General features: G+C 46.0%; 1 protein-coding gene across 1 annotated transcript in view; it reads right to left on the bottom strand.

Annotated features, from left to right (window-relative positions):
• Positions 1-4,326: 4,326 nt before the first annotated feature.
• Positions 4,327-22,418, bottom strand: part of RNFT2 (ring finger protein, transmembrane 2) — a 29,113-nt gene continuing 11,021 nt past the window's right edge. Inside the window, exons 6-9 of the mRNA XM_074159611.1 lie at positions 12,886-13,035; positions 8,445-8,510; positions 7,296-7,397; positions 4,327-5,064 (exon numbers count right to left, since the gene is read on the bottom strand). Coding sequence (XP_074015712.1) covers positions 4,930-5,064; positions 7,296-7,397; positions 8,445-8,510; positions 12,886-13,035 — 453 coding nt within the window. The 3' untranslated portion in view covers positions 4,327-4,929. The remainder of the gene's footprint in view (positions 5,065-7,295; positions 7,398-8,444; positions 8,511-12,885; positions 13,036-22,418) is intronic.

Here is a 22,418-nt window from a genome sequence, read left to right as displayed (position 1 = left end):
CTCCCGGGTGGGAAACCAGCACAGTTCCTCTCCCCGCTCCCCCTTTTTTGTTTGGTTTTTTTTTTTTTGGTGGTGGTGGTGCGGTTTTTTTTTTTCCCAGCAGCCCAGAAGCCATTGATTTTGATGAGCTTCGCAGTTGCGCCGCCGTGAAGGCTGGGGAGTGCTCTCTAAATGAGAAAATAAAAAAGAAAAGAGCCCGTCTTAGGTTTCAGCAGACGGTGCGTGTGCGAGCCCGAGGAGGAGGTTATGAGATCATAGTCTACACCGAACGCCGCATAATGTGGCTGTGAGGAAAGTCTTTATTAATTTTTAAAGCAGCACTCCGCCGAGAGAGCTCCCGGCGCGTATCGGAACTTTATATTTCACGTTAAAAAAGCGGGCTGGTGCGGGCTGCTCATCAGCCTCTCCTCCTTCCCCCCCCCCCCAGGTCAAAATACGTCCTTCGGCCAAATTAATTCTCGGAGGGCACGGCTGTCTGCCCAGGGACAGCCGGGTTACACCCGGGATTTAGCCCATTCACTCCAGATTCCTTCCTCTTCTCTCTCAGAATTATTTTCAGCGGCACCGGTTCTCCCTCCTGTGTCGTACAGCAAGGCCTCCCGTGTCACACGCTTTCATGGGCGCAGGAGAGGCATCACCCAATAAAACCATACAGCAAATGCCCAAAATCAGCGAGCTGCCAGTGATGAGGGATGAGAAACCCATCGTACTTCTGTGTCGGAGCACGTCGGCACGCAGAAATTACCCTCATTTAGCCGAGGCCATTACTAAAGCAATTTGCTTCAATCAGAAACACTTCTCAAATCAGTTTAATCCGATTTGAGAATTTGCTTTGTTTCTGTATCACGCTGAAATTGTAAGGGTCTTCCCTCCACCGCAAAAGCAGAAGCGGTTCCTTCTGATGACACTGGTTACAAACGGCTTCGGCTGAACCGGTGCCGTCTCTACGTCCACGTGCACCTCGGAACCGGGCACCTTTCCCTGCTGCCTCATAGAAAGGAACGATTTGGTTAAATACTGCTGCGGCTGCGGTCCTGCTGCTCCTCATCGGGGAGGGGAGCCGTAGGAGGAGGGGGAAGGGTTTGACGCTGCAAGAGGGGAGATGGAGATGAGATGTGGGGAAGAACTTCTTTGCTGTGAGGGTGGTGAGACCCTGGCCCAGGTTGCCCAGAGAAGCTGTGGCTGCCCCATCCCTGGAGGGGTTCAAGGCCAGGTTGGAGGGGGCTTGGAGCAACCTGGTGTGGTGGGAGGTGTCCCTGCCCAGGGCAGGGGGTGGCACTGGGTGGGCTTTAAGGTCCCTTCCAACCCAAACCATTCTGTGATTCTATGAAAATGGTGGATGACAAGGACAGCATAGTACATCTAACTTAATATTTCATTTTAATTTTCCTACAAATGGTTTTAAAACATCTGTCCATGATCTTGACCGAAGCCTGAGACACAAACTACCTGTGGCTCCAAATTAAATCCTGGACCCACATTTTTTTGTCCACGTCGAAACCTCCTGCCTAATATTCTACCTCCACAACAGGCGAACAAAAGCTTCACAACTTTTCTCAGCGCGAACGTGCTTACAGCAGATTTGATTTGGAATCCAAGCTCTGCCTCCCGCAGCGAGGTGTAGCCCCGTCCCCAGCGTAGGACGCTCCGTGCTCCTTCCCTCTCCTGATCCTATGGCTTCAGTCACGCACTACCTGCCCCACGGGGGTCTCCATCAGCTCGTACCCCGACCGCACTCCCGTCTGCCACGCGACAGCTCTGCCCTGGGCAGCTGCGGGGAAAAGGTGACTTTTCCGGTCAAAACCGCAGAATTTCCATTTCCCCATCTCCAAGAAAAATTTAGAATTACAAAAGCCAAAACAAGTGAATATTTTTTTTTCCCTGACAATATTTATTTGAACACCCGAGTGAATTTTTGTGTAACTCCGATCAGACTTCAGTGCTCGCTCTGCGCGAATACTTGAGTATTCACTTGAATTTCACGAGTTTTTTTAATATTTACAGGAAGTGACTTTGGAGCTTGACAAATATTCACTGAAAAGCATCTGGGCATCGCTCTGCCGTTATTAATTACATCTGCTATTAGTTACAGACGCCACCTCAGTAGGGAGCAAACCCAACTACATCGGGATTTAGTTTTCCTGGGTATTCACAGCGTGACCTTTCCAATCAATTTGAAGACCAGGGTTTATCACCAAAAAAAAAAAAAAAACCCCAAAAAAACCCTCTTCCCATCATTTTCAGTCCTTGGGAGGTTTGCAGAGTTTCCCGTCTGCTCCCAGATGCTGCCGGGACAAACCGGCTGAAACGCGGTGAATACCCAATTCCTCGCACGTTCCCCGTTTAACTCCTCGCTGGATGTAAACTCCGGCGGAGTCACTGCGCGACGTTTCCGCCCTCCCCGACGCAGGAGCAAAGCCTCTGCTCGGCTGCCGAGACGCGTTCCGGAGGGCTGCCGGTTACGGCGGGATGTGGCTTCTCTCTTTTGTAAAAGGAATTTCGTATGCTGAGACTCTTTGTACATATTTATAACGACTTTATTAAAAAAAAAAAAAAAAAAAAAGAAAAATAACTGTTCAATGGTGAAAAACGGCTCCGGTTTTTATTTCCTCTCTAAATTGTGAGCAGATAATTTCTTTCCATAACCCTGTTTCTTCAATAAATTAGACAAAAAAAAGGACTATAAGAATGGCAAAAAATATTCCCGGTACTTTCCCTTCCTTATCACCAAATAAAAATTAATAATTTTGAAACAGCGTATCAAACGCTGTCTGTAGTGTGAGGCTCACACCGACCTTCCCACACACTTCTCCAAACGCATTTTCCAGGAGCATTTAGGAAAAAAAATCTGAATCAGAAATGGCTTTTCAAACCTTTTGAAAGCAGATACCACCAAGCCCTTAATTAGTTGGGATTGCGCTGAAAATTGACGCTGAAACCTTTCATAAATTGCCTGCCCACGGACTGATTTCCCCTTTTCCCAGGGAAGGTACCCTCGTACATAACAACCTGTCTGTGCCCACTGAAAACCTCGCTTCCTTCCTTACTGAGCTCCATTCCCCATCCCAAAAAGGCTATTCCCATTGGAGATGGCCGCTGGATTCCTTGGTTTATTCCTCCACTTCCACAGGATCCATTTGATAAGAATCAGATCACTTTTTGTCTTGGCAAGTAAAGCTTTTTCCTCTTCTGCTTCCCCGTATCCCTCAGTCCAGCTGTGGGGGATCTTCCCTGCTCAGGCTCTGCCCCTCTCCGCTTCTCCTCCAGCCCTACTCAACTCTTACTGCCAAAGAAATGGTGAGCCTTCATCTCGTTACCATCAGCTCCCGTTCGCTTTCATTCTCCCGGCGGAGTCCCCCAAGCAGGAGGGGAAGGCGGCAGTGGGTACGTGCACACGGACTCGTTTCCCCCAGGTAGGCTTTTTCCCGATGATCCACTCAAGTGGGGTTGTAACCTCGCGGCCATTTCCATAGTAATGAGCCTGGAAGATGCCGCCGTTCCCTCCCGAGGCGCTTTCTCTGGGCGTGCAGCAAAAAAGCAGGGGTCGTTTAGCGAAAGAGAAAGCTCCAGCGAACAAAGAGCGAGGCCGTTTGCATGCGAGCACCCCAGCAGAGATGGAAATCGCGGCGATATCCAGTATGTTAATTCACCTGTTCATAACACAAGGAATCTCCTAGAAGAGCCTTTCCTTCTCTGGAGACGTTCAAAACCCTTCTGGACACGTTCCTGTGCAACCTGCTCTGAGTGGACCTGTTCCGGCAGGGGGTTGGACTGGATGATCTCCAGAGGTCCCTTCCGACCCCATATCATTCTGTGATTCTGTGATTCCTGAAGTGGAGGAGTTACAACCAAGTCTCCACCGTCGCGGGTAAATTATCCAGGCCGGCTCCTCCAGCGATGCAGCTGCTTCTCTATAATTCTGCCCTCCAGCCGGTAAATCCCACTAACTCTCTCCAGGGGCCCTGTATCCTGACACCCCGGCATTTCTGGCATCCACAGCGCCGTGCGGGCTCCAGTGCCGCGTGAGCACCTTAATTCTGGGTTTGGACCCAGGCAGGTCCTGGGTGGCGCTGGGTTTTAAGGCCAGTGATCTCACCTCAAGCGGCTGCGCTGAGGAGCGTACGGCAGAGGCACCTCAATTTGGGAGGGGCTCTTGCTTAGGACCTTAACTTCTCACCTCAAAATCAAACTTGACTTTAATCTCTCCCCACCTCCCCCGTCCTCCCCATACATCCGGAAATCAGAACGTCTGATCATGGCAATTAAAGGGGAAAAACATTCCCAAGAAAAGCAAGTGCCATTTCCAGCTTGGCTACCGTGGTCTTTCCCAAGCTCCTTTGAGATTTTATTAAGATGACAATTTGTGGAATCAACCGCAAAAACACAGCTGCTGGGAGACGATGGTTCTCCCATCCCAAATGAACTCTGGGCACAGGGCTCTGAAGCACCGTTTCGGAAGAGTTCTCAAAGGTAACGTAACAGCAACAGCGGAATTCCATGCAGTTACAGATTCAGGGCCATTTAATGTAAAGAATCTCACCAGCGGTGAGCCAGAGGACAGCTTTTTTCCAGTACACCAGGTTCTACACGCACAATTCACAATATGCTTGCTTTACACACACAATATTTATCTACGCTAAAAGGACAGGATGAAAGGAAACATCCCAGGCAGCTTATAACCATGGATAGTCAAGGAAAAATCTCGGCTCCAGCTTAACCATGGCGTGTGCCATAACGTAAACTCCATCTTTCTTGCCTTTGAGGATAAAGTTTCTGGCTACTAACAATTGTTCTGTCGGCTCCTGGAGGAACAGAGCTGGGAGAAAGACAAGGACAACAAATCCACAGGCAACTAAATAGGGATCACCAGATTTTCCAGCTTTTTCTTCTCTCCGCACAGGTTATTCCGTTTGTAGGTACGTTTTGGTTTCAATACACCTGGAAATGAGCAGAGGTGGTGCCATCTTTCCAGCAACGCAGGGTTTCTACCGTGACAGAGCGACAAAGAGGACAGGTCTTCTCCCTGTCAAACCAGAGGCAGAGGCACTCTTCACAGAACACGTGCTGTGGAGACAAAAGGGCGTCAGCATGATGAGGGCAGGAGGTCCCGGCTTGTCACTAACAGTGACAGCCACGGCCACAAGCAAGGATTGGAGCTCAGGTGGGTTCAGTTCAGAGGGTTTTCTCTACCCTGTTTCCATCCTCAGTTCCCTGGGTTATTTTACAAGCTTTTCCTTAGCTCAAACAGCCCCCTTCTTCCCCCTCTGCTCACTGCTTTCTGCTCACATCACCCAGTCCCAGCCAGTAGCTTCCCAGTCCCAGTTTCCCCTCCTCTATAAATGTCAGGTTTCACCCCTTATCTTCTCCTCTCATTTCTATGCTGAGCCACATCAGGACTGTCCCTGCAGGCTGCCTTGGGTACAGAGAGCGCTGAGGGGGGACAGCCGTCCAGGACACAGACGGGAAGAGCAGGAACAGGGCAAGAAGGGAGTGTTAGAAGCCGTAAGAAGCTGAGACCTCCCCAACACATGTGGAGTCAGCAGAAGTGTCATCAGACGCTGATAAGCACACACAAAGATAGGTTCTCTGGGGCTTACAGCTTGATAACATCTGCACAGATGTTCACAGGAACAGTAACAGACACTTTTGATGCAGAGGTGACCTACTGTAATCTGACAACCCTGTTACAAAGCATGGGAATGTTAAAGCTCTCCAGAAAAAGGCTCTCGAGCTTTATTTTGATATCACAAGAGAGCACACACCCCACCAGTTCCAGTCCCAGAAATGGCTGAATCGTTCTGCCTAAGGTTTTCCTGCACACAGCTACACACTGGCCAGAGACAGCCTCCAGGACGCACAATTTCAACCCCAACAGGCAAACGTGACGGAGTTACAAGCAACTGAAGAGGAAATCTTGGGGAAGCAGCCCCAGTCTTGCCACAAGGCAGTGCCTTCACTGCCCTTGGATACATTAACAGAATCCACAGCAGCGTGGTGCGTTCAAAGGGTTTTTCTCGCCCCGGATCAGGACTATGCCATCACTCAGAGCACACCGTTCTCAAGCTCTAGGTTTTGCCAGTGTTTACCAAACGAGAAACAACACAATTCCCAGTGACTGGCAGCAGTGACCAACTTCTACGTGCAGAACTACTTTTATTGCTGGCCGGACTGTGATTACACGGTGCTGCACCAGTCTGAGCGCACCCTGTTGGGCTCACTCTGGATCTACGTCCCTCTGGTAGCGCTTGCTCGTCATTCAGCTGCCCATTGACTACCCAGTCTCCCCAAAGGTCAGATAAAAACGTCTTGCATTCCAGATCCAAGGTCTGGAGTGCCAACTGGCAGGCCCTGGACTACAAGGCTGCTCTTTTCCATCTCAGTAGCCACAATCACCAGTACAGGTTGGGGGCTGACCTGCTGGAGAGCAGGAAAAAGACCTGGGAGTCCTGGTGGACAACAGGATGGCCATGAGCCAGCAATGTGCCCTTGTGGCCAAGAAGGCCAATGGCATCCTGGGGTGCATCAGGAACATTGTGGCCAGCAGGTGGAGGGAGGTCATCCTGCCCCTCTGCTCTGCCCTGGGGAGGCCCCATCTGGAGCACTGTGTCCAGTCCTGGGCTCCCCAGTTCAAGGACAGGGAACGGCTGGAGAGGGGACAGCAGAGGGCTACAAAGATGATGAGGGGACTCGAACATCTGTCTGATGAGGAAAGGCTGAGGGACCTGGGTCTTTTTAGTCTGGAGAAGACTGAGGGGGGACCTCATCAACACCTATAAATAGTTAAAGGGTGGGTGTCAGGAGGATGGGGCCAGTCTTTTCTCGGTGGTGCCCAGTGACAGGACAAGAGGAAATGGGCACAAACTCAAACATAGGAAGTTCCATCTAAACATGAAGAGGAACTTCTTTACTTTGAGGGTGGCAGAGCTCTGGAAGAGGCTGCCCAGGGAGGTGGTGGAGTCTTTGTCTCTGGAGACATTCCAAACCTGCCTGGACATGTTTCTGTGGGACCTGCTCTGGGTGGACCTGCTTTGGCAGGGGGTTGGACTGGGTGGTCTCCAGAGTCCCTTCCAACCCCATATGGTTCTGTGATTCTGTGATCTGCCCCTGAAGAGTGCCTCAGCTACCATGAATCCCCGGCTATCCGGAAGAGGGCAATAAATATCCACTAGGACCTAGATCAAGACCCAGCAGATGATATTAGGAGTACCTAGGCTAAGTGTGCCTCTCCCCAGCTGCAGAAGTCAACCAAATGAATGCCACTGGGTGAACGTGATGTGGGAAGCTCGGGGTCTTACCTGGCACATAAGGATCAGAGGTTCCCTGAATTCTGCTTGGCAAATGGCACAGATGTCACCTGCCTCACTGCACTGCTGGCTGGTGGCACGGACTCCATAGGTCTGTTAGGGAGAGGTGGGAAAACATCCCCATGTCAAAGGGTTTAAAGATAATCTGGTTTGTGGATAAGCATACATTTAGACATGGTTTTTCACACCCAGATTCCCTGCGTGTCCTGGGAAGGACACTGGTGTTATGTCACTGTGTATGGGGGAGGGAGCTTTGGGAACCAGCACGCAGAACACGGGGAGTCTGGAGCTCTCTGCTCTCTGTTTTGTTTTCCCCTCGAGCTGACTCCATCTTTTAGTGCCTCCACTTGTGGAGCAATGATAATGAAATTTAATGAGCTCAACAGGGAGCTGAAAGGATTAATTCAGCATCATTTGCAGAGGTGCTTAGTTAGTGGGAGGTATTATTATTAGCAAGTTAGACAATAGTAGAAAGAATAACAGGAGCAGCACCCACAGGCTTCCCACTTTTCTTTTCAAGTATGTGGAAGGTAAGTGTTGCTTCTCCTATTGCAATAACAGTAATAGGGAAAAAGGAAACACGCTGAGGAAAAATGACCAGCCGAAGCCCACAGAATAAGCAAGGCAAGCTCCAACAAAGTTCTATGATGTGATGTTCCTTTCCTCTACAGTCTTTGATTTTACCATTTTAAAATATAAGCCAGAGTATTTCACTGCAACAGATCTCAATACCAGTACTGCATAATGCCGTGCCTGGGATAACTTCTGTGTCCTGCAGGATCTCTTTAATGTCACCGCACAGCAGGCACTACATACCTCCATTTAAAGTCTTTCTCACACTCTGCACTACAAAGTTTTGTCAGCTTCTTGCAGTTTTGGCCTCAATGGATTAATCCATATTACACAGGGCTTTCAATCAGACCAAGCAGGCCAGACCAGCACCAATCTCTTACCACAGCTGGGACAGGGCAGATATGAGAAACGGTTCCTAACATCCCTGAGAAGAGATACCAGCTTATCCAGCCATGAGACAACAGATTATTTTATTCTGTGAATTTGATACACTGAGCAATTTTCAACTCCATCATTTAATAGTAACAAGTAACCTACGAAACTGGTGTAATACGTCTGACTGCTTACCTGCGGCGTGCAAAGGACCTTCAGTGCCTTCCGGACACTTCCCACACGACCGCAGATGTCAAAAGACTGCAATAAAGACATTCCATTTCAGATACTTTTCACAAAATGTGTGTGCGTGTGTGCACATGCATGTGTGTGTACAATCTAGAAACTCAGGAAACACGTGGTACAGTGTCTCCAAATGGATATTGGAAGGGACAAAAATCCTGAGTAACAATGGTGCCAAAAAATATTTTATAATGATCATGAAATACGTAATAAATGTGAATTGACAGTGCAGAAGGGTAGTCCAAAAAGCTGTGGTAACAACAGACTGCACATCAGGGGGACTTTACAGGACAGAAAGAGGAGCAGGCATTAGGGGGTTGTGGAAGGATAAACTTCCCAGCCCCCTGAGGGAGGAAAGGACTAAAATTCCCACCCTGAGAAGTGAGTACCTGAAAAGCCCAGAAGTGAGGTTAGAAAACACTGCTGCCAGCTTGAGGAAGAGAGAAGGAAGGGCGGTCTTTTCACTGGAAGAGGCACAAAATGGCTTTCCTCAGCCTCTGGGGAAAAGGGGGATTTCCAGGGCAGGCAGAGCCACACAACTTAACACTTCAAGGCCCAGATGATACTATGAAAGAAGGGGTGGGAATTGCCTGTCGGGCTGCAGAGAGTGACTTAGAGCAGTGATTAAATGCTACCAAGAGAAGAACAGCCTGAGGAATGGGAAGGACTGGGGCTGAGTTGCTTCCATCCACCTAGAGAGTGAGAAACTTAAAAAGCCAGGAAAGGAGTGAGTTTCCAGCACGTTGGTACTTAGCAGACTCCCAAACAGCAGGGGCAACACCAGGTCCTTTTCTTCCCCCCTCCCTCCATTGCCCAGCAAACATGATGTAAGTGCATCTGGAGAGCAGTGCTCATTCTGGGCTCCTCATTAAAGACTAAAAGCAGTTCAGAGAAGGGCAGAAAATGAGCCGGCAGAAAATGATTTCTGCAAAGAGACTAAAAGACATAAATATTTACAGTTTGGCTGAGCAGCAGGAAAGTGGGGGGAAAAGACGATAAACTACCTACAAATATCAAGGGGCTGAGGAAGAGAGGAGACACTCAGGAGTCTGAAAGTGAAGACAAGGGACTACTAATAAAAGGGAAAACAATTTGAAAGCCCAATCTGGTATGCCAGCCTCATCTTCCCTATCTGCTGGCAGAACACAGGGAAAAAGACACTATGAACTAGGCAAGATACGAAGAAATGAAGAACAGCCCTGCATTAGTTGGGAGAAGGGCCAGGTGACATAACAGGACCTTTCCATTTCTAACCTGAGTGAGAAGCGGGAAGGAGGGCAGGGGAAGCTGCGATGCAGAATGTGCAGAGCTGCAGTGGACTCGCAGGACAAAGGCACCAGAATGCCTGGAGTTGGCTTTTATTTTTATTTTTTTTTTTGGTTAGCATGATTAAGTGGGCTCACTGCAGGGAATGCCAATGAGATCATCATGCAATAGATGTGGAATCAAATGAAGGCACCAATAATGCTTCCAGTCAGCACGTAAAAAGGCTCCCAGGGTCCTTCCAGTAATGCTTCCAGTCAGCAACTAGCACTCGAGGCTGCCGACTACTACAGACTTCTTATCTTCTAAGAAGGATAGGGACCAGCTCTTTCCCACAGTCCAGTTCACGGCTTTTTCTGGTCGCTTTGCTGATCATGTGCCTTCAATGCCTTTGCTCTGGCTCTGATGGCTCCTCTTCTCCCTGTCCATTTCCCCCCTTCATATTTTTTTGCCTTTGGAGTTTCCTGTACCCCCAAAAGATGCAGCTTTCAGTATTCTCTTCAATATCCATTTATCACCCCATGCACTGAAGCCTATGTTGCATCCTATTTCTAACAATAGGACTGCAACAACTGGGTTCACAGCCAGCGAGTGCTTCTGTTCAGGACAGGCAAAAAATAACACCTGGATGCCAAAATCAGAGATTCATGTGTACACAGTCCAGACAGAGACACCAAGAGAGCTCCCATCAGCTACACTACCTACAACCTTCTGAGCGTCGAGCCTGCCCTTTGTCTAGGGAAAGGGGATACAGCCCTAGCTGAGCCCTGGATTTTTGCCAGGAGCACAGCAGAAGGTCTGAGTGCCAAATTGGCTTCTGTGGTTTTTCTAATGTGGTTTGTGGCTTTGCTAATGTGGACTCCTTTGGGTATATTTTCAGTGTCTTAGGCAAGGAATTAGACCTGAAGCTCTTGTGATTGTAAATGGGATGCGCGCACCTAGTATTTCATGATCTGTATCAGAAGAGCGTGCTCCCACTTTTTGTTCCCTTCCAAGCAAAGCCTCCAGCGTGCAGAGGTCTAACCCTAAGCTGGACACCTCCGTGGTACTAAGGAGTTGCTACACAATGCCCTGGGACATGTTCCTGCACCTATCACCCTTCAGCTGGCCTATCCATCCATTTACAGCCCCGATGAACTAGATGAATTGAAGGAAGAAATATGCATGTTAAAGGCATACGCTATCGCCAAGGCACTTTCAGTCCTGGTCCTAAGTTATAGTCAAGGCCAGTAAATAGCTGTTTGTCCCTCCTTGTGGAGCTCCTAAATAATAGATGGACAGAGCTTTTCAAAATGAGGTTACTTTTCCAGTCTAGATTATCACAACACCATTTTTAAAGGTTTCATAGTAAATCAAGCTAACCCACAAAGAACTGCTTGCACCTATGTGTCAGCACCCTGAGTGCATTAATAGGCCTTCCTGGCCCTTATGAGCCCCACCTGGGGTCACCACCCCCAATCCCTGCCCATAGGCCCAGGAGCTCTATTTAAGCTCAGCCCTGGAGGTCCTCATTTCATGTTTGAGCTGTGCTGTGTGAGTGCTAGTTTTCAGCTCAGGCATAGCCATCCCTGTGCCTAACTATAGATCCCATGGATTTGGACACCCTAGCGCACAGAATGACTTCCCACTGTAAACCTCTCTCATTGCTATGCCCTGTGGTTGTTGGACTGTGTCTGACTCTGGCTGCCATCACTGGACCTGATCCTGACTTGTAGATTGATACTCTGGTTTTATCTTGGCTATTACCTCCAGGCCTGCCCTGCTTGCCTTGTTTGGGTGCTGTGGAGCTGGGCCCTGGCTGGTGAGGTCATTGCCCTGCCAGCCATGGTTTTGTGCTTGGCTCGCCTTTCTCCAAGGAGCAGATGGCCCCCCAGTGCTTCTTCATGATATGATGATTTCTCCAGATGTAAGAAATAGCATATGGAACCGCAGGTAAGCATCCCTTCTCCAGGTGTTGAATAACTTTTGCAAGAGGGGATACCAGAAAGATCACTCAAAATCTGTCGTTGTACCTGTGATCTGTATACCTGGCCTCATGAGCCAGAAGGGCTGGATACTGTTGTCTAGAGGGGATTCAGACAATGAAATCTTTGGAACGGACAAAAATCCTCTCCCCCAGCACAAAGAGCAGGGAAATGTAGAGCTGAGAGGATAGATGGGTGTGCAGAGAGCTACGCTGGTCTCATGTGTCTCTTATTCTGGCACTGTTTGCTCTGTTTCTGGCCTGATCACAGGCCTGCTGTGACCAAGTCACTTCCCATGAGCTCCTCTGCCTATTGTGCTGACAAAAACTGTAAATTCCTGGACAGCAGAGGTTGCATTCCTATGCAACATATAGCTGCAACTGTAGCCACATCTCACATAAGAGCTATAGTATGATTTTGCATTGCTCAGCAATGCATTAGCCCCTTGGAGATGTTTTCAGCTCATATATATTCTCTGTTCTTCAGTCCGCCTCTGCAAAGCCACAGCCACTTTCTCCTAGGCAGGGGCAAGCATCAGGGCTGCAGGAACCTTGACTCATTTAGTGATCTCTCTGAGAGGCCAACACAGGTGTATCGTTGTTTGCTTCAGGTCCTGCTCTGTCCCTACACACTTGGGACTCTCCTAAATAAGCCTATTCACAGTGCGCCTGGTTTACCTAGGCAGGACTTGGGTGATGCTCTCTCTCCCTGCTGCATTCAGTACTGTGAGTGACAGAGTACCTACCCTGCCCTGAAAGACAGAGGAAGGCTTAGAGAGAAACATGTAACTGCCTGCAACCTTCCTCTCGGTGCTGCATTTAGAAGTCTGGAGAGCTAACCTCTCTTCCTGTACTGGTTCCACAAGACTGCACTCCCATTCTCCTCTAGCTTTTACAGAAAGGCACTAGAAAGCAGCAATGACTTCATCAGCCTGATGCAACACTGCATGAGCAGTTGCAGACCTTCCTTTAGCTCAGCAATGCCCACATATTGGTGAAGCAAAATGCTTTTAGCAACTAAAGCACATGATGTCCCCAGCTGGTGGAGCTTTCCTTCCTGGGAAGTGATAGCAACAATCAAAAAGTTATATTTGTTCCCCTCAGCTGTGCTGCTTTCTCTGCTCTTGCTACAGCTCCCATAGAGGTTATTAATTCGGTGGTACTCACCTTGCACAGGCTGTACAGGATGATCAGGATCCCACCTAGGAAGTAGCTGCTGGATGGATCATCTCCCATGATGTATTTATACCACAGCTGGATGGGGACAAGGGAGCGGAACAGCTGGCTCAGCTCCTCAATAACCAGATAAAACTTTCCCTGTAAAACAAGTGATACATGATTACTATTAGGAAGGCAAAATAAGAGCACTTAACAGGTGCAGGGCTTATAGGACTTGTGTTCATTGCCCGCCTATGCACTTAAATGGTGCAAAGACCAGTATTCATGAGATGCAACTTGCTTTGCAGCCATTCAACTCGGTGCCTAGAAAGGATAACTGTCACTTCATTGTTTCTTAGTGTTCCTCTTGCTCTGTCATTTATCCAGCTATTCTACCCTTTTGAATCTTAAACTTTTAGAGCAGGTTATGGATACACACCTTATTGCGTATCTGTGCAATGCTACAGAACACTAGCACCAGAGCTTAAAACTTACAGGGATGAATATGATGTCAATTGTAGATACTATTAACAAAGGAAAGGAATGAAAGGTAAGTCTCTTTGATCCTATACCCCCTTCTGAAGGTACAAGGATTTAAATGTAGGGTGACATCAGTCTTCCTGACAACTTTCTCATCATCCCAAAGAATCAAACTAACTACCCATTTGCCATCATCCTTCCCCTTCCACTCAGGTGTGTGTTGGATCTTGTGCATTACACACACAAAAAGCCTGGCTCTGGAAAAAAAACAACCCTCAAGGCATTTTAAACTCGGAGATACCAAACCTTCCCAAGGACCTGAAGGAAGAGGGAAGGGGGGAAGCACGCTGGCTGAAACACTTCTCTCTCAAGAGACTCAAAGAATGGGCAAATCCTTTGTAAACCTTCACCAAAGCTGTCCTTGCCATTCTGGTGTTTACTCCAATTAGAGAGCTTTCCTTCCTTGAAGGACACCTGTAAGGTAACATAAACTCCCTCCTGGCTTACTACAACCATGATGTGCAACAACTGAAATGGATTTTTCTTACTATGTAATTTCTATTTTAAAGCACCTAAGACTGGGGCTGAGAAGCTAGCTAAATAAAGCTATCTAATTTAGCCCCCTTTCCCCCCCCGCCCAGTCTTAATGAGGACCTGTTTATCTTCTGTCCCACACTATTTAAAAAGGGACAGCTGGTGACAGGGCACTAGGTCAGGGCAAGTTGTGAGCCCAGAACTATGCTTAACCTGCAATGACATTATCTGGACTGAAGGATTTGGTTTTGACATGTCAAAATTCTTTTATTTGATAAGATCATGGAGAAGGGGGAAATTCCCCTGGAATTTTGCTGCGTTGTCCCAGTTAGCTTTGTCATTGGTGATGTCATCGCAGGTCAACTGTTAATTGGTGAGATTTGGAGTGGGGATTAAGTTCTCTGCAGTCCACGAGGCCAGCAGCAGCCCTTCCCTGGGGTCTCGGAGATGAGATCACTCGCAGGCCATCCTGCTGCAGCGAGCAAATCGAATCCTTCAGAGAGCTCTGGCATTCTCATGATCTCATTTCCCCCCTGGGACAAGGAGTGAGGTCACACCAGTGGTTGCTAACGGACCTGGGCTGCTTTCTTCCTCTTCCATCCCCTCCTCCTTGTTAATCCCAGGTGGCATCACATAGCAAAAATATAACAGCAACAATCTGGGGCCCTAAATGCAAGCAATTTATTAAATTAGCGCAGAGGTCTCTATCCAGCCTCGTGCTTCAATACAATCATCGTTTATTTCAGGAGCCCCTGTGACAGAGGGTCGCAGTCTGCTAATGACTATGCTGTCACCTCCTTCCCTTCTCACAGGCAGTTCTTTCTCTGCCTCCCCCTCCTCAGCCAGCTCTGATGAAAGCTACCAGCAAGCTAAAGGCAACAAACTGCTTTCTCTGGCTTGTTCCTCCCACCAGGCTCACAGTCAGCTTCTTTTATTTTAGCCTTGCTTTCCCAGCAGGCCGGTCTGGTCACTGCTTTCTTTCTCATTGCATCAGATGGAACTTCAGGATTCAGCATTTGAGGCATCAAAGCTGAAATTCTTCTACAGCAGAAGTTTTTGAGGCACTAAAAACGCTAGAGCCCACAGGAAGACATAAGGAAAGATGGGTCACAGGAATCCCTAGAGGTCCAGCTAGGCTGCAGAATTGGAAGTGGCAGAGTGTGGCTCTGAAATGATCATGCAGCAAGTGACAGATTTCAATTTTCTAACCAAAAAAATCTCCACCCTTTAAAGAGCTTTTATAATGCCTTTATCTAATGCAAGTCCTCAGTTTTCAATGGCAACTGCAGGATACTGGGATTTTGTAGCAGCTAGATACTTGTGAACAGCCTCACAAGAATGAGGTTGAGTTTTAAATGGATGCATCTCTCCATCCAGCCCATTAACACCACTCACTTGACCATTTAAGAGAGGCCTATTGATAAGCTTAGAGTGATTAGCGAGGAGGAGGGAAGCAACACAAGGACAGCCGAGCATCATTTAGAAGAGAACTAGTGCTACGGTAAACACTTACAGAAACATAAGGTTTGTCAGGCACCTCAGGGCAACACACCAGCCCTTTCTTAAACTAGGAAAAGTGCCTAGACAATCAGAATTCATTCTACAAAGGGCTGCAGCAGGAGTGGAGTCTTCCTTTTGAGCCAGAAGCTTAAAAAACAAGGGGTTTTTCCTATAATTTCAGCAGCAAAATTTAGACTTTTGGTAGCAGTAACTTATTGCAGATGGCACGTATAATTTCTAAGTGCACTCAATATACTTTTGTCTTCTGCTTTGCAGCTTTGTTATACCTTGGCTATCTACGTTGAAGTTTTCCAAGCCATATCCTCATCTCAAGCTGTATTTTGTTTGAAAACTTCAGCTAAAGCACTTCAGCTATTTCTCCTCAAGATTAGGAAGAGCTGTGTGTTATATCAAGCACAAATACAATTATTTCTCCTGCACATCTGACTTGGAACAGCAGCTTGAAATAAGGCAAGGCCCACCTCTGTTAGGTGACTTCTCCTACTGGGAATCTTCTCTTGAGTACACTCTATAGAGATTGAACAGCTCTCTAAGATTAGCAAAAGCTATTTTTGAGCCAGCCTTAATAGATGATGGGACTGTGCTAGAGCCAGCCTTGCAGAGCAAGTGTATCTCCTTTCTGGGCTGCAGGGATTAGATTAAATTGGATATTACCTGAAATTACAGCTCCTGGTTAGGGTAGACTCAAATACCAGGAAAGTTCCTGTTCTCATCAAGCCTTTGCAACAGGTTGGAGTTAATTCCTGACTAAAATGTAAGCAGCACATGCTGACCCTGCTTCCTCGGCAGGTTACCGTAGGAGCTGACAGTCTGCTGCTCCTGTTATCAAGCACTTCATTAGCACAAGTGGCAAAGGACTGTGCTGTGGATCTAATTATAGCAACTCTGCTGATGAGCCCTGTGATACCACATGGTGAAATTTTGATACCTTTTTTTTTTTTTTTTCCCCAAGAATGCTTTGTTAAAAACTAAGTCAATGAGTCATGTATAACCCTCCATTTTCCTCTACCTCCTTCACCACATAGAAGGACCATTTTTATACTTTAAATCAAGCGCTGGTTTTGGAAGAGCAGAATTCAGGATTTTCACACAATTGCAGTTTTCCTTCTGTACATGCAGCATTACACAAGCTCTAATGATGTGAACACATACCATTTTTTCACAGAGGGTGAGTGATATTCATTAAGTGTGTGATTTTTAGTACCTTGTTATACCCTTACTACTTGATGGCAGATCTGCATCCTATCACTTCATGCTATTTGAGCTCTGCTCAGAGTAGCAAATTACTAAAATTTCTTCAATCTTTGTATGACATCACCATTACAGTAAAAGATTTTTTTTTTTATTAAAAAAAAAAAATAAATTTCACATTGCTGGCTGATATAAGGGACAGACAGCCATTCTCTGCATTTCCTAAACGAAAACTTGAGACGTGGGAAGACTAAGGTTAAGGTAAGGTTGTTTTGGTGTCCAAGATGAGATGTCTGAGATTAGACTTATTATAAAGCACTTAATTTTATAGATCACGTTACCATTAAAAGCTAAACCACTGACTTCAGTTTGTAGCTGTACATGGCTTTTCTAGGATCACAGAGGAATTATTTGGCAAAGAAAAGGACGGAATTTAATTCTCCAGCGTAGCATTCAACTTAAACTTGTAGAATGATGTTGTTCTTTCAATGGTCTCTTTGTTCTCTATGCACGTTCCAGTTTCTACAACAGCTTCTTTCAATAGCTCACCTTGCTTCATCCGTGGGGCACAGTATACATTGGTGATGGACGGGAGAAGTCTTACAGAAAAATAACATGGAATCACATAATTAAAAACTGAATCACAATATATACACACCAAAGGGGGCAAAATACAACTACAAATGCAATGCTAATTCCCACACAGCCTAACCCAGCATCGACTTTGTAGTCTCTTTTGACATAAGGCTTTGTGTAAGTGTGTGTGTGCGCCTCCACAGAAGGAAACAGAAAGGCACGCTAAGGTTTTACACAGCGGAATTAAAATGGGATGTCAGAGAAGTGAGAGAAGTTGCAATGAGGCAACTGTAAGTTGTGATTAGCACTCAAGGGAAGTTCCAAGTCTCACTTGTTCTGTTGCCAACAGCATTAGGACATATTCTGAAACAGGAAGATGCTAGAAAAAACTTTTGAGACCTGCTGGCAATTTGGATCAGAGGAGAGCAGGCTCTGCTGAGATTTCAGGTTGTATTGCCAATATAAGAAAGTATTGGGTAGGAGCAGTAAACAGGATTGTGGCACAGAGGATGCTGGTGAAAATCCATGCAAGACTAATGAGGAGTAATTCCAAGGTGAGACTAGAGGGGAAAATGAGATTTTTAGTTAGTGCACAGCACTTCTGAAAGTCACATCCTGGATATCTTCAACCGAGAAGTTAACTTGGGAGACACCTAAGAGCAATGATTCCTTTAAAAAAATTAGTAATATTGACTTTCAAAGTGTGTTAGAGGGAAGGACTGAAAAAAGTCCTCAGTTCCTCAACATTATGCTTTAGTTTGTCCTTTTCTTTCATAAGTAATAAATCCCACACTTATGATTCTGGGATACCACATCTGTCCCAGGCTGCAATAAGGATAAGTCTTTGCAGAACCATCATGTAGCTCCTGTGGCTCTAGAGGATCAAAGCTCAGATTGTTGTCCAAGAAGAGTGAATCTGAGTGAGTTCCCCAAATAGCATCCAAGATCGGTAAGGAGAGGACAGGCTACCATCTATCTGGAAACACCACTTTAGCCACACCATTAAAGACTAGGATTAATTTGCATATCACACAGACAAGGAACAGAAAGATCTTTACCCAGTTATTTTTTTTTGTAACGTATCATCTATATGCTTGCTCCCAGTGCTTGTTTCAATGCTTCCATATTTTTTGATCAGCATCTAGAGGACTCAAATGCTCCAAGAGGCCTTGTTTTTCTCAGGACAAAAGAAAATGTGTACAAACTTCATGTTAAATGATTGATAAATATCTGGTCCCATGATGAAAAAGTGGCTGCAGGGACGATAGAAAGCTGCTGCCATCGCCAGCACAATTAACACAACTTCCCTCTGGCACCTTCTCTCCTAATGTGAGCCTTCTGGAAGAGGCTGTGGCCTAGAGCAAGTGCTTTGGTGGCAGCAAACTGCTCCAGCTTGCCCTCTTTTCCCTGATGCAGAAGGATGGACTTCATTCTGTGTCATGGGTTGTTCTACATGAATGCCTAGTGCAAGAAGAGCTTGTTGCTCGAGGAGCATAAACCTTCTGCACATGTAAGTCATTTGTGCAACTGCTCATGGAACGGAGGAAGGGTCAGCCTGCCCAGTGAGGAAGGCTGGACACCAGGATTTTGGACCATGGTATCCCATAGGGCTGAGCTCTGACACGAGATAGAGGCAGGCTGCAGAACGATTCTAGTCATTAAAAGCTAAGTGCTCGCTTTCCTTACAATAACTGTCTAATTATAGAAGGCTGTGCACAGAAACAGTGGTGACATGATAATCAAAGCAACTGTGGTTGTGCTCCATTAGAACATGGAAGAGCGCTGGTGTTACTCAAAATCAAGCTTTACGAGCTTCAGACTCAGAATACACAGGTATGACAGATTAGCTGGCACTGTAATACATTGCCTTAAGACAGTTTGCTTCAGCTGAATGATCCAAATCATACTCCTTCATGGAAAAGACATTCTGATAGAGTTTCTTTCACATCCAAGGTGCAGCTTCAGAAGGAATATGGAAAGCTTACTGTGCCTGTTTACACGGCAGAGCTGTAACTATCTATGCTAGGAAACACAGTATGTGCCTGAAACAGGCATCTGGCCCAAAGTCCTAGTCCAAAACTGTAAAGAATGGCTGCTACATACAGGCTGAGTTTTCTCCAACTGGATTTGAGGAGATGGTACTTTTAAATAAGAAAAAAAGCACCAAAACCCCAACCAAAACACAAAAAAACCTGTCAAGCAAATATTTTTAAAGATGCAGTGAGGAGTCCATAGTACGAGTGTGGACCAGTATTTGTACACCTGCCCCTGACACCATTTGAACAGCATAAAGAAAAAACTTCTCATGAGTAATGTCAGTCTTGCCACAAAAAAACCCCCTCATTTGCAATGTCTACATCCAGCTTTCAAACAGAACTGACAAGTATTTATTCAATGGTAATTTCATACTGTGTTTTCAACAGACAAATGTTAGTGTTTTCCTTTTGAATTTTCAATCTTCTGGAAATGCAGCCCCTTGTAACTTGGCTGCACATCTGTACTGACGGTGCAAAGGAAACTCTTTCTTAGGGCCTTTCATATATACCAGCCAGAAAGACTGTTGGAAAAAAGTGTCCCCTTGGTACCTTTCTCCCCTGTAAAGACAGGGGATAGATTGGTATCCCAGGTTCTTTTACATATATCTGTTTCTTACAGTTCTTTTGGTTTGGGTCTCTTTCTCCCTCTTCCCACACCATGCTTCACTCCATTCTCCAGAATATCAGCTTAGATTGCTGACAGCAGCATGAGGAGGGGATGGGAGACTTGCAGGCACCTGGGATTTCCTAAAGGAAATCTTTGGCAACTGTGTCTTTTTATTATTTATTTCCTTATTTTTAATTCCACCCCCCTCAAGCTGTCATTCCTTAGCAGTGAAAATGAAAAGCTGCCATTTATGTGTGTACAACAATGGAGGCCTCTGCAGGCCACATGGCTCCTGCAGTTTAATTTACTTTAATTCATTTTATATTGAACCAAATGATCTTATTTGCCTTTTTTAATGGAGAGCCTTCAGCATGCAGGGTGGGAGCCAAGCCCCCCTTCCAAAGGAATGATGAGCCCAGCTGCTATTAAAACTTGTGCTCGGCTTGATGTGCCGATCGCAGCTCGCGGGGAGGAAGGGACGTCTTTAGCCACAGGTATGTTCCTTCTCCCGCAAACTCTCACTGACTGCAGAGGTGTAAGACTGGAGTCTGATGTTGGGGTCACCTTCCATTTTCTGCTTTTCTCTCCTATTCACAAGCTCTTCGTTCCCTACCTTCTGCCCTGATTGTAGTCTCTCAGCCTCTCTTAACACCTCTGTTTCTCAGGCTGGTTTGGAACCTGGAAAAGTCTGGGATTATTTTGTCAAATTTTCAATCTTCCCGCATTCTTTGGAGGCACTGCTTGTAGAGGTAGTCCATTTCTGAGGTAGTCAAGCTTGGAGAACTCTGGCTAGTTGTATCCTGATAATATAGCAGTCCTCATGCTTCACACTTCATGCGCTCATTATAATGTTTACTGCTCTCTGTATTCTGATTGCAAAAACAAACCTAATTTTAGTTTGCTTTTTCTCAGTTAAAGCATAAACTGATGCTATAAATCCAAGCTGGTTCTCGATGTCATCTTAAACCAAATGTTGCCCTTCCTGTGATGTGTCCATACTAGGAATACATGACCCAGGTACTTCAGACTGGGAGAACTGAGTCTTCCAGAGTCTTGGTCCCTAGTCCAAATTTTTAATGTATTCACTGTCAAAATTAAAAGATGCATCTAACTGAAATAAGCAGAGTTTAGTACTACACCCTGTTTTCATTAATGATATTGATGGAACAGGGTAGTCTTATGAAATACACAGTTGACACTAAATTGGGAAAGACTGGAAAGGATTATAAACCAAACTCATCCTGACAGACTGGAAAAATGGTCTGGAAAACAGGGGGTCTGAAGACAGTCCAGAAGAGAATAATCAGATTTGGAAGGAAAGATCTCTGAGAAAAGACTCAAAAAAAATGGTGTTGCTTAGTCTACAGAGGAGACTGAGGGGAGATATGAAGACTTTGATGTGTAAAAGAAAAACCCAATCACAATGGATGTGGAGAGGTAAGAGACTTAAAAGAAGGAGATGCCTTGTACTAGAAAGGCTATGCAAGCATCAGTGAAACCACAGAGTATTCAGAGAAGACTAGAATCTCAAGGAGCAGCATGAAAAGCTAGACTAGCTTTGGAAGTGCCTTTGAACTTCCAAAATGAGGAAAATATGAAGAGCCTGCTTGGAGGTTGAACGTAGACTGATCAAAGTCCCCGATACACCATCCGTGGGCAAGTTTTACCATCTATTACTGACTGCCAACAAGAAGATACTGCAAGGAAGCTCAAGATTAAATACCTCTATCCCATTCACAGCTGTGCTGAACTCTATCCCTGCCAGTGGAGCAATCTCCACTTCAGGCTTTGTATTATGGGGAGCTAGAAGCTGCCGACTAGCTCCTGACTAGTTATACTGGCAGAAATAATTCTCAGTATAATTCTCTTGAATAAATCTTCTAGCTCTACTCTGTGAGTTTAGTTTGTATTTCTCCAGCAGTTTGCTACCTGCTACCATGTAGAAGTTCATGAGTTACAAGCTAAGCTTCAAGCAGAAACACTACTACAAGCATATGGTGAAGAAGAGAGTAACTTTGCTTCTAGCAAGTATTAAGATAGCAAATAAACTCGGTAATAATCTGGTCAAAGTTAATATGCCTATCAGAAAAAGCTTACATTTAAAAAAAAAAAACATCTGAAAAATAAGATGTGTAGCACTGAGCTGGCCTGTAGAAGTCATGAGGCTCAGGGAGAGAGCTCAGCAATGTGGTTACCAATTACAATTTCTATGGCATCCTGGGGTTCTCTTGGAGCTCTCCCATCCCAGTTTGATCTTGCTTAATTTGTTACACCAGATCTCATCCTTGGTTGGCTTAATGGATGCAGTGTAGAGAAGGGGGATAAAAATAAATCCAGATCCATAGTAGTAGGTAACAGCAGTCTCAGATGTCAAGGGACAGTGAGACCATCAACAACATCCTAAGACAAAAAGGGACTTAAAAAAAAGTGAGAAATATTGCTATCCAGAAAAAGGTATTAAAAATGAAGCATCTGTGCTCTGAGTCATTATAGGCCCTTGACAGATGTGATCTTACCAGCCTCCCACTGTAGCTGCAAATAAAGACCCCTTCTCTTTCTTCTCTCCCGACAAGGATTAATGAGTACTTGGGATAGCT

This window comes from Numenius arquata, chromosome 16 (genome assembly GCF_964106895.1).
Source record: "Numenius arquata chromosome 16, bNumArq3.hap1.1, whole genome shotgun sequence".
NCBI classification, from domain to species: Eukaryota; Metazoa; Chordata; class Aves; order Charadriiformes; family Scolopacidae; genus Numenius; species Numenius arquata.
Note: the sequence above shows the minus strand (reverse complement) of the source record. Positions and strands in the feature narration are given on the sequence as shown.